Genomic DNA, 19,877 nt, shown 5'->3' on the forward strand with positions numbered 1-19,877 from the left:
GACTTTGACGGGTAGCCTACATAGGATTTCGGCTAAGAGATCCAATGGAATATATATCAACGGTGCAGCGTGAAGTGGCTGTTTTGTGGTGACGCCAGTTTCCTTCGTCAGTGGTATCTTACTGATGATGGTGCTGATGATGGTGAGATACTTCCTGATGTTGGCGGCTGTATGCATATCGTTACTAAACATTGTAGGCAACATAAACTTTGGTTATTATTAGGTTAGGTTTTTTTTTTACTATACAAAATTTAGGGTTTTTTTTTTTTAAGGAAAGAATATAGGATTAATTTCTCAAAAAAAAAAAAATGTTAAATATGTTTTTCGTCCCTATAAATATATCAATTTTTCGTTTTAGTCCCTCTAAAAAAATTCTTCAACTTTTAGTTCCTAAAAGTTTTTTATCTTCACTTTTGGTCCTCTTTTAAAGTAAACTATATCATACGTAGAATTCATATTTTTGAATGAAAATTTGCAGAAAAATTTATAATATTATAAGAATATCTCCAAAAAATAATTAGAATTTTTTAACAAAATATAAATTAAATATAATTTTTACATTTTTTACGGTTAAAAATTCATATTTAATTTATATTTTGTTAAAAAAAATCTAAGTTTTTTTGGGAGAGATTTTTACAATATGATCTACACATTTCTGCACAATTTCATTAAAAAAATATAAAAATTAACTTAAAATTAGACATCAAAATTAGTGATTGAAAATTTTATAAGGACTAAAAGTTGAAGGAAAATTTTAGAGGGATTAAACGAAAAATTGATATATTTATAAGGACCAAAAACATATTTAACCAAAAAAAAATAGGGTTAATTGTTAAAATTGACCTTGTAAGTTGTAATAATAATTGATTCGTCCGAAGTCAGAAAAAGTCTATCTTTTTTGTAAAGTCATATTTTAACGTATTAAACATTCCTCTAAAAAATAATGAAAAAATTCAATGTCTAGGTCACTTTTTTTTACTATGCCTAAATTATAAGATAAAAAAAAAAAAAAAAAAAACTCAAATTACATGGTTAGAAATATTTTTTTTACATCACGTATATTTTGGGTCAATTTGAACAATTGAGCAAATAATTTATTTTATTGATGTCATTCAGAAAGATAGAGATAAGAATTTCTATTATATATATATATATATTTGTTATATTCTTGGTATCACCGAAAAAGATAAGTATAATGATGGACGAAGTGGCAAGTGCCCCAAATCGTTACAGGTAATAAAGTAGTGAGTTATTGTCTTCACAGAGATTGTCATTCAACTTAATAATTAACGGAATTTATTAAAGTAAAAATAGTAAAAGAGATTAATGGGTTGCATGTTTTTTAATTGTCATTCACAATACGAGATTTGGTTGCTTGTTTCATATGTTTAATAACGATTAGGGTTTCCTTAAACCCCCTCTACCTTATTTGTTTGAATTAACTCGGTTTGTTGTTAGTTTATTACCTGCCTTTATTTAATAAAGTAAGACATGACCCCATGATGTAAAAGTGACAAGTTCGAGTACTTTGTCGCGAAACACCTATACTTGCGATGTTTCTTTAAAGATGAATCATAACTTTAACAATCATATTTATGTTTAATTTAAAAGAGATTAATTTAAAATAAGCAATTTACTATTGTACAGGTAGTAATGACGCTCTTAACCGGTTGGTTATTCGCAATGACATCCCGATCACATGGTATGCTGATTGGGCGGTGGTTGATATGAATGTCGACCAAATTGTTATCTTTTCCCTTGATATGTTGATCCGACAATGGAGGATATTAGTTGCCTCAAGGTTTTAATGAGGTGCCTCCTGCAAAGCCAATTGTTATAACACCCTAAAACCAGTCCTTGAACTATTAAAATATATATATATATATATATATATATATATATATATATTTGAAGAAAAGGTTACACATACTCGACAATTCTCAATTTCATAAAATAATAATTATAAATTCAGGATCGGAATATTTCAACGAATCAATAAAACAATTTGAATCCTCGTTATCAAGGTAAAATAAACAAATCTTCCAAAACAATAAACTTCAAAAACATAAATCAATCAATAAACCCCTGACCCTAGTGTTACAGACCAGAGCACGTGTTCGACTATATAACTATCACTAATAAAGTAATGACGGAAGGATGACTTCCGTCGCCACCTTTTAAACATTTCGCAACTAGAGCTCCTTGTTATGAGTATTTGTACCCTACGAGTACAAACACCACAACAATAACAACAACAAAGGGGGGTGAGAATATACTTCAATATGAATAATACTTAAATAGTAATAATATCAATGGTCAGCATTTACAAGCATCTTCATAACTTTTCATCAAGTTATACATCGTCATTTACATACCATTTACACATCACACACCATGTTCAAATATCACCACTTATATGCAAATGTGCTTCATTCCTATCATCTATATGCATGTCGGTATCGATTTCTGCTGATCATTTTATTGTTTGTTAGAGTTTTATTACTGAGCATATATACAATCGTCATTCATCATTTTCATATAATATGATATGATGCAAGAAGAAAGACTCGTTAAATACCACATATTATCACATCATCAATAACTCACACTTGCAACATAATTCATTTTCATCATTTACTCGTCATTATAAACAAGATATCATCGTCATTATTTGTCATTCACAAGCATCATTTATGACATCATTCGTCAATTTCATACAACACTTATTATCATCACGTTATTCATCAATGACATCATTCGTTATTCATCATCACGTTTAGAACCCTCACTCAAGTTTAGTTTATCTCCTTTACTACATCATTTATTCTAATGGCATACCCTATTCTTCATTCTTAGTTTAAGGTTTTTACCTTACCATTAGTATTTCTTACAATGTCTCCCATTCCCAAAACTAAGACTACTAGATTTCAAGGTCCTATCTTCACATATTCATTCGCCTTTTAATATCATCGATTACCGTATGCCACTATCACTGGATCCTTGGTTTATTCTAATTCAAACATTCCCAATTAGCTTATAATATTAGACTCTTTCATAATACTTATTTTTTGTGGAAACTTTAATACCAAAAACAATTTCTTGTAATAAATTGAAAGTTATTTAATACCAAAAATAATTTATACTTTCATACAAGAATATTTGTCTGTTTTAATTGGAATAATAGATTAATCCCCCCATTTTTTTGAAGGAAGATTAATCTCCCCATTAACACTTAGAAAACAAATTGTCACATTTGACACTTAATAATAAATCATACTATTTATCTACTTACTATATTTTTATATATTATATTTATATATAAAATATAAATCCCTATAATTTTACCATTTTGCCCCTAAAAGAGGCATTTTGGTAATTTCCTAATGATGGGTGTGGTTAGTGCCACCTCATCATTTTAGGGTGCATTTCCCATTTTGCCCCTCACCATTTTTTTAATTATTTTATAATTTTTATTTTTTTTAACTATTTTTCAATTTTTTCACCCAAATTCAGTTGCTTCTACATTGCCGTTGTGGGAGATTAAAGTATCGTTTGACCCGGCTTTTTTCCAACTTCTCTACATTTGTAAGGAGAAGTTAGGTCAAACACACTATCAATTATTTTAATTTCATTATTGTTTAATCATCACAACGTCACAAATATTTTTATTCACACTGTCATTTAATGATACCAAATACTTTTATTTCTTTTCTTCAACCTCGCGAATACACACACACACATTAACGTTTAAAGTAATATTTTATGTCCATCTGTATGTTTTTTGTTACGCTAAAGCATATAACTTTTTTTAGTATTGTTTGGTTGAGTGCTACCTCACCGATTTTTTTTTAACTATTTTTCAATTTTCATATTTTTAAAAACTTTTGACTATTTTCCAGTTTTTTTATTTTTAACTATTTTCTAATTTTTTTTTATCCCAAATTCAGTTGCTTCTACACTGCCGTTCTAGGAGATTAAGATACCGGTTGACTCGGTTTTTTTTCAACTTCTCTAAATTTTTAAGGAGAAGTTAGGCCAAGTACAATATCAATTAAGAAATTAGTAAAAAATGTACTTTTTTTAATGCATAAAATTGAATGGAATGAGCTTTGGCCAAAAGTTGTTGAATGCTACTTCAAAAAACTACTTCTCAACAATTTATTTCACAAGCATCTCTTTTCAATTCACGTTGGGAACCTTTTCTTTTATTTTCTAATATTATATTTCAATATGTTTTTTTCTTACATTTAACTTTTTTTAGCCGTTCCATTTAATTTTTTTAAGGAGGTTCCATTTAATTTTATTACCTTTTTTTCAAAGAAATTTTGTTATCTTTTTATCACTTATATATTTAATTTAAATATCGTTTAGTCATAACAACCTCACAAATATTTTTATTCACGCTATCATTTAATGATACAAAATATTTTTATTTTCTTTCTTCAACCTCGCAAATATACAGACACACATATTAGCGTTTAGAGTAATACTTTATGTGTGTCTGTTTTTTTGTTACGTTAATGTGTATAATTTTTATAAAATTTTGATTTTAATTAAGTAAAATTGTAGATGTCTTTTCTTCAAAAAAGGTATAGAGGTTTAAAAAAATTATGTTTATCTTTTATATATATATATTGCACCTTTATATCGCAACAAACTATGCATATCTTTTTCTTATTCAAAAAAACTAAACATTGCTAAATAGAAAAGGTATTATTTTCTATTTTGTCAGCATCAGATGATAGGATTTTGTATAAGTTTTATAATGACCCGAAAGATGTATTTCCTTATGTAGTGGGAATATAGTTGATGTAACACTATGGAAAAAATACTCCGTAGCTTTATCATTTACCATCTATTTACCTTGAGTTCTTTGCTTCCATTTTGAAGTCAATGACAACCCAAATATATGTAACAATTGTTCAGGTTCGAGGCTGCTCATCAACCTACATCATCCGGTTGTTGAGAAGTTTAAGACTTAGTAAGTTTGCATTACAGTGTTAGAATAACTTATTATTTCACAATCCGATTTGATTATTTTTTGACCATGTTTCTAGAATTGTTGTCGTGACCTTAACACTTCTCCAGCTCAGAGTCAAAGATTCAGTTAGAACTTAAGTCAGAGTTCGACTTCTTCTCAACGTACTCCGTACAACGATTTTTCCAAACTGTCTCAGGTTAGGCCAATTGCTGAATTTATAAACTTAGTCAATGTCTGCTTTTTTTATGCACAAACATGCTTTGAATTTTTTTACGCACAAATTAAAAATGCATATTGCATTATTCTTTATTTCATGTGCATAATTTGTGTTAGGAAACATACTGCATCACTATTTGGAAAACAACTAAATTCAATCCTAACCAGTTTGGATTGTATTATGTGAGTTGCACCAAATGTTCGAAGACATCAATGTCAAATGGTGCTAGCTATATATGCTACCTTATCCTAACCAGTTTGGATTGTATTATGCTACCTTTATTTTATAAATTATATATAACTATATTCGTATACATCTTATCCATGTAAATATGCATTAGACTAATATTGTAGTTATTTTCCTGTTTAGCATTTCTCAAATGAGATGTCAAGAACAATTCTGAAAGGAAAGCGCAAAACACAATCACTCTCATTGATGACCCGACACAGAGACAGTATAACTGCCACCTCATTACCGCCGATAGAGCAAGCTATCAAAATTACTTGGGTGGGCAGTGGTTCAATTTCGGCAGATAACGAGTGATGGAAGAAGGTGATAAGCTCATCTTTGATTTCGAAAAGTCACAGAAGAACTTGCAAATTCGAGTTGTTCCAAAGTAGATCTTTGTTGTTGAACTATTTGAACTTCTATTATTTTGACGTATCGCTTTGGACTGTAGTCGTAAACTATCTTAATTTTGGGATGCCATTTGTTCTTTTCATTTTGTCTGATGTAAATATTGACAAAAATCCTTTTTTTGTTAGTCTATGAAACTTGCAATCTCTTTTATAAACTTAACTATTATGTATCGTTAATCTGCACATTGTTGGTTCCTTCATTGGTTCCAATTAGTATCATGTTAATTGTAATGTTGTTTTCCTAATCTCTTAAACAAAATAAAACATGCTCTTTTCCTACAGTAAATTTTTATAATATTTTGATAAATGTTTTAGAAATGTACATATATGTAACTTCTAATTAACACTGCAATTTGTTTTGTACCTAGCACTTATCAAATAAGATATCAATGACATTTCTAAAAGGAACACGGAAAACAATCACACTCATCGACAAACAAGCTCAAAATAGGTATAAGTGTCGCTTGAAGGGAGCAAGTTACAAAAAATATTTAGGCGGCCAATGATTCAAATTTTGCCAAGAACATATGTTTAGAGGTAGGTGATAAGTTAATTTTTGATCTAGAGAAGCCACCTAAAAATATGCACGTTCAAGTCGCTTCCAAATAAAAATTTGGTGTTTATGATCTGCACTTTCAGCAGATCACCTTAACTCTAATCCTAGACTAGATTATCTTCACTCACCGATGCTACTTCTTTACTTGATTTCATTTGATGTAAATATGGGTATCAATCATTTTTTGGTAACTCTATAACAACAACACTCTTTTTTATAATTTTGGATAATATGTAAATTCACATATCATTAGTTCATTTATTGGTTCCAATTGTTTTCATCCTAAATATTATGTCAATTCATAATCTTATAAACTGATTATATGCTCTCTTAATCAATCCATACATATTTTATGATGAATCACAATATTCCGTCGTTTTAACATCTCTTCTTTTGAAGAATTTTTTTTATCGAATACGTTATTGAACGGGTTTGTAACTAGTATGTCAAAAAAAAAAAATCATACTATTTAGCACAATTGTAAATTGCTTTATCCATCAAAATAACGAATCATCTAATTTAAAATCTATGACATATCTATTCGTCCTTCTATGCATGCTATCCACTCTTTTAAATCATCATCTCTTTCACTAAATCTCTTTCAACTTTTATTATCTTGTAATAAATTGAAAGTTAATTAATAACAAAAATAATTTTTACATTCAATACAAGAATATTTGTTTGTTTTAATATTATACTATTAGATTGTTGATTTGAAATAATTAAGTGACATATTTAAATATTTGGTAAAATTAGAGTGTTACAAATATATTTTATGTTTTCGTACAAAAAACAAAATCCAACTTCGTATGATTAATGTCATCACTTACATCAGCATAGAGAAGAAATTTGAAAATAAAATAAAAATTGAAATGTCATATGCTCTTGATGTTAAATGATATTTATCAACCCAAATCCATTCCTTTATTCAATAACATTCATCAATTGCAATTAGTATATATAAAAACTGATATGACAACTGCAAATGATTAATATCATTCACCTATTGCAACTACCCCATCAATCACAATTCTAAATTACACATTAGTATATAAAGACTAATAAACACACAAATTTGACCTATGTGGGACTTTTGGCTTTGTAAAAATAAGGAGAAAAACAATACAATTCTAGAGAGCTTTGGATATTCCACTAAGCTTTATAGGCTTAACTAGAGCTCCAATTTATTCATTGGTCGAAGATCAATTAGCCTAACTATCTTGAATTCTCACACTTTCATGTCTTTTCAACACAACAATCTCTCAGGTGATCTATTCCTAACTCCTGGGGTGGTAGATTTTAAAATGGATTCTTTAGGCTTCAAAATCTTATCATGGATCATAATTTTTTTTTTACTGGAAGCATTCCTGCTTCTTTAGGTTTACTTAAGGGAACTTAGAGGGATTCCTCAAAGTATAGGAAACATTTCAATGCTTAGAGAGCTTCTTTTGTCACCAAATAATCTTTTAGTGGAGAAATTCCAACCACCTTTGACAATCTATATAGTCTTAATTTCTTTAATGTTTCTCGTAATAATCTCTGGTTCTGTTCCAAGTTTATCAGCACAAAAATTTAACTCAAGCTCATTTGTGGAGTACATTCAACTATGTGGAAATAGTCCTTCAAATCCATGTCCCTCTCCAGATCCTTATGCAGGACAAGGTGCACCTTCTGAAACATTGGCATCAGAAGAAACATTGGTACCAAAGACATAATCCTCACAATGGCAGGAGTGCTCCTTGTAGTAGTCCTATTAACAGCCTGCTGCATCCTGGTCTTCTACCTGAACCGAAAAAGAAAAAACATTGAATGTCGATGGTGGACAGGCTACAAGGAAAGAGTGATATTACAAATGAGTGAATTATCCCACTTATGGTGGTTATTGCTTATGTGATATTGTTCCTCTAAAATGAATTGAACACAAGTAACAAGTGTAAGTTAAGTAATTTTAAATGTTTGATAATAAATTGACGATTGAAATTTGAAACTGCGAACACATGTAAAACATATCATGGACGCATTAGAACTTGATCAACAGTCGAAATCATTTACTTTACTCTGTAAAATAAGATCTTAGTGTACATGAGTCAAATCCATATGCTTATTTGGTGATATAATCATAAAATTTAAAAGGAGATATTGAGAGCCAAAGCATTTAAGTTGAACATATATTCTCTTCATTTTTCAAAAGAAATAACATATTTCATTACTTACAGAAATGGAGGGTTTAAAATGTAACACAATAAATTGCTCAAATTTAATTTCCACTTGCGCCGTACTCGATTGATATTGCCATAGCTGCACTCAAAGGTGCATATATGCAGCATGCTATAACCATAACACGAACAATTTCTATAGCATTGTGTCATTCACCCATTCTTTCTCTTCAATTTGATAGCATAAGACAAGAGAAGATCAGGCCGAGAAAGTAACAGCACCGTGCTTACAATGCCCTCTTCAATTATCACAATATTTTTCTTTTCAACCATCACAATTCTATTCTATTAGTTTTCCTAACAGAAGCATTGATTGTGAATCCATCAAAAGGTTCAATCGACGACAAATTAATAATGAATTTTGAGTTTCTGTTGTAACTACGTTACACATTTATAAATCTTGACCATTCGATGTTGGCATATATATAAGCCTTCTGTTTCAAGATATACCTCACACAGTAGCATCTATCACCAATAATCCATACAAGAACAACTCCCATCTTTAAAGTGATGAAACCGAACACGATCTCTTACAATTATCTCCACATTGTAAATTCTAGATATTAATTTAGTAACCTTATGACAATCATTACACACTCTAAGATTCTTAAACACTCTTATTGGCATGCTTGGTTTTGAATTCAAAAGCCCAAAAGCTATGGCCAATCTCTCACTATGCAACCTCATAGTATTCTGTTTCCCTTCATTAATCTCATCAATCAATGGTGCTCCTGAATAATCAGGTAAATACCCTACAGATTCTAGTTTCTCCTGAATTTCATTCATGAACTTGTATATATCTTTACTTTGTGGATGATTGGTGTCTCCGGCAAAAAATTCATGAGCAGCACCGTTTATCTCTATTAAACTACAACCAGGCTTTTTACTCACACCCTTATCATTCATTAGCTTTCTAAGCAACCCTACATCATTCCATCTACTAGCTGAAGCATACACTTTCGACAAAAGAACATAAGCACCACCACAAACACTCCCGTTTGACTCAAAAATTTGCTTTGCCATTTCTTCACTTAGCTCAACACTTGCATGTTGCTTATAACAAGCATCTAAAAGACTCCTCCAAATTACAGCATCTGGTTTAATCGGCATTTCCGAAACCACATTGAGAGCCTCTTGGATATGTCCAGCTCTAGCATAAAGATCAACAAGACATCCATAATGCACCAAACTTGGTTCAACATTGTACTCTTTAGTCATCATTTCAAAATACATTAACCCTTCATCAACCATTCCACTATGATTACATGCACTCAACACACCAACAAAAGTGATAGAATTCGGCACAATTTTCTCCACCTTCACCATTCGGACAAAATAATCCAATGCTGCCTTGGCTTTCCCATGCACAGCAAAACCTAAGATAATTGAATTCCATGAACTCACGTCTCTATAAGACATTCCTTCAAAAACCTGCTTGGCAATTTCCAACGATCCACATTTACAATACATATCAACCAAACAAGTATTAACCAAAACATCACAAACCACATTCTTATCGCACTTTTTCAAAACAAAAGCATGAACCCACATCCCCAACGAAAGCGAACCTAAACCACCACAAGCTCTAATAACACTCTGCATCGTGTAACAATCAGGTTCATACACCTTCATCATCTCACAAAACATAATCAAAACAATATCATAGTCTCCAACCTTCGCGTAAGAATCAATCATTACATTCCACGAAACCACATTCCTCCATTCACACATTCTATCAAACACTTTACGCGCCGTTTCCAAATATCCACAAGAAGCATAGAAATGAATCAAACTATTACAAATATAAGTATCTAACTCAAACCCAAGTTTCAAAACATGGGCATGAACTTGTTTTCCTTCGAATAACGAAAACAAGTAAGCACAAGCTTTAAGAACAAAAGGGTAAGTGTGTTTATCAGGAAAGAGTTCATTTTCTTGTTCTGTTATGATTGCTTTGTAAAGAAGAATAGCTTTTTGTTTGTGAAGTGTGGATTTGGAGTAGGATTGTATGAGAATGTTCCATGTGAAGGAATTTGGGGTGTGAATTGTGCGAAGTATTTGAGCGTGAATTTGTTTAACGTGAGAGATAGAATTAGATTGGTTTAACAAGTGATTAATGTGTTTGATGTTGGTGTTTGTATTGGTTGTTGCAATGGACAAAGGCATTGTGTGTTTATGTGAGGAATATCTTTTGAATAATTCATCTGAAGATGTTCACTTTGATTTACTCTCTATTCATCTTCATAATCGTTGAGGACTAAGGACATGTAGATTCTGATTGGTTTGAAGTGGATAAGGTTGAAGTCCTGTGAAGCACGGACGCTCCTTGGATAAGGCGTATCTCCGTGTGAGACATGTGTCGTGTCCGACATTGACACGACACCGACACATATAATTACGGTATATTTTGTGATTTTCTAAAAAATTTAACTGTGTCGGTGTTCGTGTCATGTCCGGTGTCCGTGTCCGTTTTCGTGCTTCATAGTCGAAGTGTTTCTAAGGGAAGAACTTCTTCTTTTTAAGGTTTTTGTTTTGTTTGGTATGATAAGAAGTTTACAGTGCCGCGTAGATCTTTTGTGTCACAGAAACAGATTCTCTTCTCTTAACTAGAATATTTGTTTTTGGATTTATTTATTATTTTCATGTTTAAGGGGTCTAACTATTTTACCACTTGGACCAAATTGTTGATATGTTTTTTTATTTTTATTTTTATATTTTTTTACAATTAGAAATTCTTTTCAAGTTGCTATCTAGATTTAATTTGTTTTTTAAAATAATTTTGAATATTTTGAATAGTAATAACTGCTTAATTGCATTTTACGTTGTTAAGTTTTTTGCATTTAAAAAATTCATATTTAATTAATCTAATACTTAAAGTTTTATTTTTTATAATGTGTAGGTTTCTGTTCTATAAAATTGGGGTGTCTATATAATTGTTTTTTATTTTTTTTTACAAAATATAATTGTTGATTTTAAAAAATGTTTATTAAGAATTTTAATATTAAAAGCATTAACCCCTCGTGTCTAATTAAAATACATATAAAAAAATATTGTGCCCAGAAAATATGGTGGTTTCTAAGATGAAGGTTCGGTTAAAATAAATGCATGGAGAAGGACAAAAATTGAAATCATATAAGTTGAAAGTTTGATTAAAAACCAAAATGTGGTAATTTCAAAATCGAAGGTTTAATTAAAACTAAAGGCAAGAGACAAGACAAAAATTAATTAATTTTTTTTTTATCAGCCTAGTGATTAGAATTCACCTTGTATATAAGGTGAATAAGTGGGGTGTCCAGGGTTTAAACCTCAGCCCCTGTATATAATAATGCATTGTGCTACCAACTAAGCTAAGCACAAAAATTAAATTTATTGTGCTTACTGAATCATATCACAATTTATTCAAAAAATAAATAAAAAATAAATCATATCACAATTTTTTGACCAACATACAAATGATCTAAAATATCAAAATAGTGATTTTTCCATAAAAAAAATCGTATGACCAAAAATTATTCAATAACATAAAAGTTAAGTTTGTTACGTAGCCTTTCAATGAACAAAAAATACCCCATAAATATTATAATGTTTATGATAATATCAAAATGAGAACAACTATTGCCCCCTCTCTCTTCGCCATCTAAATCCTACATCCAAAATCTAAACTCAACATGATATGAGCGTTAAGATAATTGAACAGGGAGTTTCAAACTATATCGTATTTGTCGAACTCAATAAAAATTTCTCTGTTATAACATTATAGCATGAAACACAATTAAGAATCATTTTTAAAAAAATTGCAACAAATGAGTCCAATATCTCAGCACAGCAGCCTTTGGCCCTTGAGTGCATAGCCAACCATTAATGAGAAAGCTAAAATAGTCACTTAACCAGAAAAACTTATTTTGGTATACACTCAACTTGTAGTATGTAACAAGTTATCAACAGGATGGAGTTTCTCTTATGTGCACCTTCCACTCACTAACATTCAATACTAACTAGTGTTATTTTACACATTTTATAAAACATGCATTGAATTAAAAATGTTGCCATTATTTGCAGCAGAAAGAAATACAACCACAGGTCCATACAATTAGGATTGTAATTCTTATACAAGGTTTTCAAATCCTTGCAGCTTCTAGTGGTTAGAAGTGGTTGTCAAAGTGCCAAAAACAAAATTAAGAACCACAAAAGAGATGTCTGCTTTAATATCATCTATCCTACTGAATTTGGATTTGTCCTACAATTATTTCATAAAAACTTATACTAGGAAGTTCACTGCTCAGATATCCCTAAAAAGCAAATTCCATCTTCAACACCCTTCCCGCTTCATAAACACATTAATACAGAAACGAAAAAAATTCCTCGGACCAATCTGCGTCGGCAAACCTCAGAGTATCATCCACTAATATACATACAGGGATTCTCTTGGTAATGGATGCAATAAAAGAATTACTGATTGGCTTATAAAAATATTCATTTTGCCATCAAAGACAAGTGCACCTGCCAAAAAGAAATAGTATTGTATATATCAATATGAAGAGTTGCTTTGGTACCAAGACAATTCAATTCAGTTTAAAGGAGATGCATGTGGTGACAAGATAAACAAAACCCTCTAATGCCAAAGAACAGAATCACACCATTGAGAAAAGGTGAGGGGTTACAAAGAAAATAATGCGAGGTAGCCCTTCATAACAGTCTTCCCCGTATGTACCTGTGAGTGTGTGTGAAAGATAAAGACTCTTAACCAAAATGTGCGCACTGCAATGCAAATTAAATTATCATAAAAATAACTATTTTCAAATATATTATACAATAAAAGGAGTAAAAACTTACCATTCAAGCCATTTCAGTACTGTAATTAAGATTAAACAGCATGTTTCGTCGGCCTTCAGAACCCATTCGGTAATTGTAAGATAGAGCGAGTGACTCCAGTCGTTCATCGCTTTCAGTGTCGAACTCTCGTATGCATCGTCTTCTGATCTTTTTTAGTGTCCCTTTCATCGGTTCAAATCCAGCAGCTATCTGCAAATAAATTTGACATGTTAACGACCTTTGCAGGACAAATATACTTGATTCATTAGTTTTTTAAACAGAATCATGCAGTTACCATATCATCAAGCACTCCCATAGCAGATTTGACATCCCTATTAATCAGGTGGGCATCGATAAGCAGGCAATACGACTTTGCATTAGGCTTGAGACCCGAATTTACTATGTACCCAAACACCTTTGAAACTTCATCTGCCTGCCAAACAATAATTAAAGTAGTAATAAGTAATTAATGGTTTAACACTTCAGACCCTTCTGTAGCACATAAAAAATAAAAGCAGGAAAATAACTAAGATTTAATAAAAAAAATTGTTAGAAAGCGGGCTTGGGCCTAAGCCCAATAAAGAGGCCGAGAAGGAAAATTATGGGAGAATTTCTTATGGGGAAGTTAGTGGGTTACACAACCATACAAATGGAAAGAGTATCATTTTGTGTTATGTTCAGTCAAAACCTTGTTTTTTTTTTTTTTTTTGAAAACTCGGTATCCGATCCAAGAATCGACTAATCCGAGGGGACCAATCCCACCGCCCACTTGCGGGGCCCCGTTTAAAGCCAGAGCAAGCTCTGTATGGACTTAGCCCACCGAAATTGGCACCAGAGGGATCGAACCTGAGACCTCTGGAGGAGCAAACTCCAAGATCCCAAGCCAACCCCAAATGGGTTTCAGTCAAAACCTTGTAGGTTGGGCAAAAGAGAGTATCATCTCTTCTCTGAGGAGCAATAGCTTTGGAGTTAACGAGGGTCTTTCCTTTTGTAATACATATATTTTTTCAATCAATGATACAGTTTCTTCCCTTCTTTAAATTTGGATCCTACCAAGATTAGAACTTAGTTGTTAAGTTTAAACTGTATATATAGAATATTGGATAATTAGTTAGTAGAAACTTAGTTATTAAGTTGATACGTTTGTTAGGTGATTGCTAGGAATTGTTATTTTGGTCATTCTTAGAAAGTTTTTAAAGCTCTCAATTGGTAGAGGGGAAAGATAGCTTTGAATTATTAAATTTAGTGACTAAAGAATGTTCTAGTGTGAAAGGAGCGTGCTCCTTTAGGGTAGCCTTGAGTGCAAGGTTGTATCATCTTCATTGTAAACCTTTTGTATCTTCACTTTCAATCCTATTATCCCATTCAATTGATGGTAACAGAAAGATATTCAAAGAATTCTTCATTTCTCAATTTTGTTGATGAATCTTTATTCTTATTAAAATCATTCTATTCATTTCTGCCCAGTTTGTGAAATTCTTTTCATATACCAAAACAAAAGTTCCTAACAGGGGCAATCAACAGCTTTATACGTCAAATAACATGAATGCAAAGCACAAGCAAAACTTCTTTTACAATTTTGTTGATCAATCTTTATTCTTGTTTATTCATTTCTGCCCAGTTTTGGAAATTCTTTCAATATACCAAAAGAAAGCTTCCTTCCTAACAGGGGCAATCAACAACATTATATGTGAACTATCATGAATGCAAAGCAATAACAAAACTAGTTTTAAGATCAACCCATCCTTTGAAAAGGGGCAACGGAATTATGGAACTAAAGAGAATGGGCAGAAAGATTGTGTAAGAAAAGATGAGTGGGGAGCAAGATCCATCACCTTATTGACCTTCCCAAATGCATACATCAGCCCATTATACGAATGAATATTATGAGTCAACCCAAAAGTAGAAGCAATTGATTCAAAAGTTTGGTAAGCTCGATCAAGGTCCCATATGTTCGCAGATCCTACAATGACGCAGTTTAGCGCAGCAACAGACTTGTATGGACGCTCAGCATGGCTTAAATTCTCCAGTTGAAAATAAACCTAAATAGAAAATAACATGATTAGATCAAGTTACATATGTGTAATTCAAGGTGGCAAATGGGTAGTATAGTAAATATATAAATGCTGCTTATGTCCAAGTAATACAGAACTTTGTAAGAAAATATATATTTAGGAAATAAGCACACATATATAATGAAACTTTTGTTAACCTATTTCCAACAGAAACTTTTAAATAATAAAATGTCAACATAAAAAATAATAACAAATCCTAAAGGTTAGGCAAAAGTGATGGTTTTCTTCAACAGAGAGAAAGACATACAGTATCTAAAGTCTCAAAACCCTTCTTTGAGCATGCCACAGACAATGGATGTAAAGAAGTAAATGGGCAGAATAAGTCGTCAGCTTCTTGATCAGAATTTCCATAAGCAGACTCATAATCATGCAGAGTGCCAAATGCCTTTTGTAGATTGCCCAATGATGCAAGGGCATATATCTTTGCGAGATAAGATTCTGGATTTGGAAGCTTCTTTTTACGCAACGAACGGTCCAAAACAGCCCATGCTGCTCCTAGCAGCTCAGAATTATAGGTTCTACCTGCAGTCATCAGAGCTGACACGGCTAAACCTTCATCTACAGAAAGCAACACAGGAGGTCTTGCACGTTCACCCTTTACAATCCATCGAGCCATAAACTCCAGGCCATAATAGGCTAACTTGCTATTATCCGCTCGAATTGCAACTTCAGCTATGAAAATGCACAATTTCCAGGAGGGGCAAAGGGCTTTGTTTTGATCTGTTGCCTGCATACAACAATGAGAAATCATATAGAAACAATGACAAGTTGATAGTGAATCTGCTAGAGAAAAATACATCAGGCATAAACAAAATTAACCACTCACCCTGCACTTTTCAATTATTGCCACCAACGTATCAAGCCTTCCTTGTTTGACACAACTCCTCACACATTTCATAAATAAATCCATTGACAACTTGTTGCCATGTTTTAGAGTTGAATCTATATATTTGAATGCAGTATCAATCTGATCTGTTGCAAAGAGCATTCCAATGACCAAGTCAAATGATTCATCATCAGGAAAAGCTTCATTTCCAGATTGCAGCATCCTGATAACAAAACGCAGCTTGATGCATAAAGAAGAAAATTTTCAATTTACACACATGCAAATTATACAGACAAACAATTTGAGTCAATAAAAAATTATGAATAACTTTGACATTGGTTTGGATAATATACTTATTAGCATTTCAACTTTTTTGTTCAATAATAATAAAAGGTAGATACAATGCAAGAGCAAGTCCCATACTCCCATTCCGCTAGGTTTAGGAAGCAAAACTCCATTTAAAGTGGAGGCTATCCCTTCGTAAAAACCTAGCTTAAAGGAATTGGCTCACCTCCAAACAAATGACAAAGAACCACATTTGTTCTTCCAAATCCGATGAGATTAGCACATAAACGTAAGTCCAATGTCAGCCGGGAATTAAACATGAAATTACCATTTTAAAGTTATCGTTCTTAACTCTTAAGAGCCTGACTTCTAAAAGTGGGCTTTCCTCTATACCAGCCTCTAGAAAAGGCAAGACACAGATTATAATCAAAGGAACCGTTAAGATTAACCAAATCTTGAGAAATTATTTTCATTTTAACAACAATTGACGAAACAAATAGTTTAGTTAGTGTTATGGCCAACCCATGAACTATTTTTTTAACATTGTTATTTGTTACAACCATTTTCCCTATAAAACTGAAAATACTTTACAATCACAGTTATTTTCCTATTATTAATGAAATCAACAATTACTTCAAAACTGGAGAGTGTGAATCATACGCATATTCATTTCATACCATACAATTAGCTACAGGGAAAAGAAAACGAAACTAAGAAGTTAGCATATAATATGGAAATCATTTAGCTTATCATATGGAAATCATTTAGCTTGAGCTTCTGCCAATTACAGACCAAATACTAATCAAATAGGGTAAATATAACATACAAAATACTAAGAGAGCATATAGGCCCCGTTTGTTAAAGATTTTTTCAAACTAAAACTATTTTTTTCTTAAAAAAATCACTTTTTTCATTTTTAAATGTTTGTTTAGGATTTTTAGAAAAATCATTTTATCAAAAAAAATCTATTTTGATCCTAAAATGAAAAGCTATTAGGATTAGCTTTTCTCAAAATCTATCTTTTTCAACAACAAGGAGGTAACACGTGTACAAGTTAAAACTCATTTTAAAAAAAAAAAGGATTTTTATGGGTTGTAGGCAAACAAAAATAACTTCAGATTTTTTTTAAAATCTCTAGATTCTTTTAACATAAAATCTTTTTTTTTTTTTAAAGCTCAAACAAACGCACCCATAGAAGAGCTCATTCATAAATTATTTGGACTTCACATTAAACAATGTAAACACTCATATTAACCTTTACATACACACATAAATAAATCATAACATCCTCTAAAAAAATACTCATAAATTGTTTAAAAATGCTTAGAAAAAAAACTTAAGCGCTTACAGCGTAAACATTTACCATATAAGTGCTTATCTATACACTACTTTTATAACAAAAGATAAAATAAAGTTAAATTATTATAATATATGTGCATAATTGATTTTAGTCCTTCTTGGACAAATGCATATCATTTATGTATAAGCTATTCCTATTTCTTTAACAAGACGTAAAATGAATTATAACTTTTATAATATAAGCTATAAACTATGGGCCTGTTTAGGTTGGCTCATTTGAGTTTATCTACTGGCATAAGTTTAGTGAGATTGTTTGGGAGAACTTTTGAATGGCTACTTGAGTCTATCTACTGGCATAAGTTTAGTGAGACTGTTTAGGAGAACTTTTGGAAACAACTTATGATATTTTTCATAAGCTGTTTCAGCTTATTTTCATAAGTTCTTGAAGATAACTTATGAAAATAGCTTTAAACTTTTACAAAAACAATTTAACTTTATTCAATGTTTTGATATAGAAATAGTTTATACATAAGTGCTTATCATGATAAGCATTTGTGCTATAAGCTGCAAATAAGCTGTTTATCCAACCTGGACCATAAGCTATCATGGAGAGCTTATGGAAATGAGCTGAAAACATCTTATGAACATACCATAAGCTCTTCCAAATCGTCTAACAAGCACTTATACCAGCCAATAAACTCTACTAAGTCAATCCAAATAATCTCTTAATCAGTAAACCAATAGCTTTTCACCATATGAGATCCTAAATTAAACGATTTCAAAACTAAAAACAAGCAACCCGATTTGATATTCAATCCACAACACAAACAAAAATAAAAAATCACAAATCATAATGCAATCTAACCGTTCAAGAAGCTTCTCAGCAGCAAGAGTCTCTCTAGCCTGATGCATAGCCTTAAGAACCAAATTAAAACTCGCTGTATTCGGCAAAATATCAAATTGTTCCATCTGAGCTAACAAATCAAGCAAATCAGCAGCAGAAGCACCAATCATAAGATTAGCCCTAATATAATGATTAAACAAATTAACATCAGGTTTATTAGGTTTCCCATTTTTATCCAAACTCCTAACCCATCCTTCAAACATTTCCTTCACATCACCCCAACGTTGTGAAGCTACCCAATCACCAAAAACATTCAAAAGCGCGTTGGAATCATAGGTTTCAGAAACTGAAGCGCGTGTGAAATGACCAAATTGGGTTAAAGATGAAGTTTTTGGAACTGGGTTGCGCCAATTTTCGTTGTAGAGTGGGGATCCTGACGCTGGATTTGGTGGGAGTGATGATTCTGTTGGTGGTGGTGGTGTGGGGTCTACAAGTTCGGGTTCTTGATTGAGATATGGGAATGTTGAGATTGATTTGATTGTGAAATTGGGTTTTGTGAGAAGAGAACGCGTTCGATAGAGAATCGACATTTGTGACGCCATTGATGAGGAGCTTGAGAGAGTGGAGTGAAGTGTGTTTTGTTGGGTTTTAACGAATTTAGGGTTTGTTTTGTTTGGAAAGGTGATGAATGATGAAATGAAATGAAATGGTTGATTAGGATTTGGGCCTAAGATGGGGTTATTGTAAGAAATGTGGTATGAGTTCTATTAGCACTCCCTTTTATTGATATTTTTTGAAGAGGTAATGTTTATGACTTTGTTTGGTAAAAAATAGCAGATAACTTATAAGCTAGATAATTGATTTTACAAATTTAGATAAAACTAGTGGTTGAACTAAATTATGAAATGACATAAAAATATATATGTTCAACTAGTGTATTATTTTTCAAGATGACAAGGGTAAAATTGAGATAAAAAATTATAAGTTATCAGCTTCTTGAATTAGCTTATCAAATTAAGTTATAAGCTAGTAAAAATAAGGTATAAACTATGTGAATATGCACTTTTTTAAAATTGTATATAAATATATGTAAAACACAATTAAGATATATCTTGCATTTCATAGACT

General features: G+C 31.6%; 2 protein-coding genes across 5 annotated transcripts; both read right to left on the bottom strand.

The window, feature by feature from the left end:
• Positions 1-7,838: 7,838 nt before the first annotated feature.
• LOC11408927 (pentatricopeptide repeat-containing protein At1g59720, chloroplastic/mitochondrial) lies at positions 7,839-10,962 on the bottom strand. Its single transcript, XM_003614011.4, has 2 exons — positions 8,607-10,962; positions 7,839-8,175 (listed from the first exon to the last, which is right to left on the bottom strand). Exon 1 carries the CDS (start codon positions 10,772-10,774, stop codon positions 9,077-9,079), a length of 1,698 nt encoding a protein of 565 aa, XP_003614059.1. The 5' UTR covers positions 10,775-10,962; the 3' UTR covers positions 7,839-8,175; positions 8,607-9,076.
• A 1,659-nt stretch (positions 10,963-12,621) lies between these two features.
• Positions 12,622-19,481, bottom strand: LOC11408928 (pentatricopeptide repeat-containing protein At1g26460, mitochondrial). Of its 4 annotated transcripts, none has more exons than XR_003012327.1 (8): positions 18,771-19,481; positions 16,322-16,544; positions 15,743-16,222; positions 15,256-15,462; positions 13,716-13,853; positions 13,442-13,630; positions 13,246-13,319; positions 12,622-13,108 (listed from the first exon to the last, which is right to left on the bottom strand). XR_003012327.1 is itself a non-coding variant. In XM_003614012.3 (7 exons), exons 1-6 carry the CDS (start codon positions 19,349-19,351, stop codon positions 13,445-13,447), a joined length of 1,815 nt encoding a protein of 604 aa, XP_003614060.2. In that variant the 5' UTR covers positions 19,352-19,481; the 3' UTR covers positions 12,622-13,108; positions 13,442-13,444. The 4 variants fall into 4 exon arrangements, 1 of the variants encoding a protein (XP_003614060.2); XR_003012328.1 differs by lacking the exon at positions 13,246-13,319 and adding an exon at positions 13,320-13,366; XR_003012329.1 differs by having other exon boundaries at positions 13,246-13,366.
• Between the last annotated feature and the right edge of the window lie 396 nt (positions 19,482-19,877).

This window comes from Medicago truncatula, chromosome 5, assembly GCF_003473485.1.
Source record: "Medicago truncatula cultivar Jemalong A17 chromosome 5, MtrunA17r5.0-ANR, whole genome shotgun sequence".
NCBI classification, from domain to species: Eukaryota; Viridiplantae; Streptophyta; class Magnoliopsida; order Fabales; family Fabaceae; genus Medicago; species Medicago truncatula.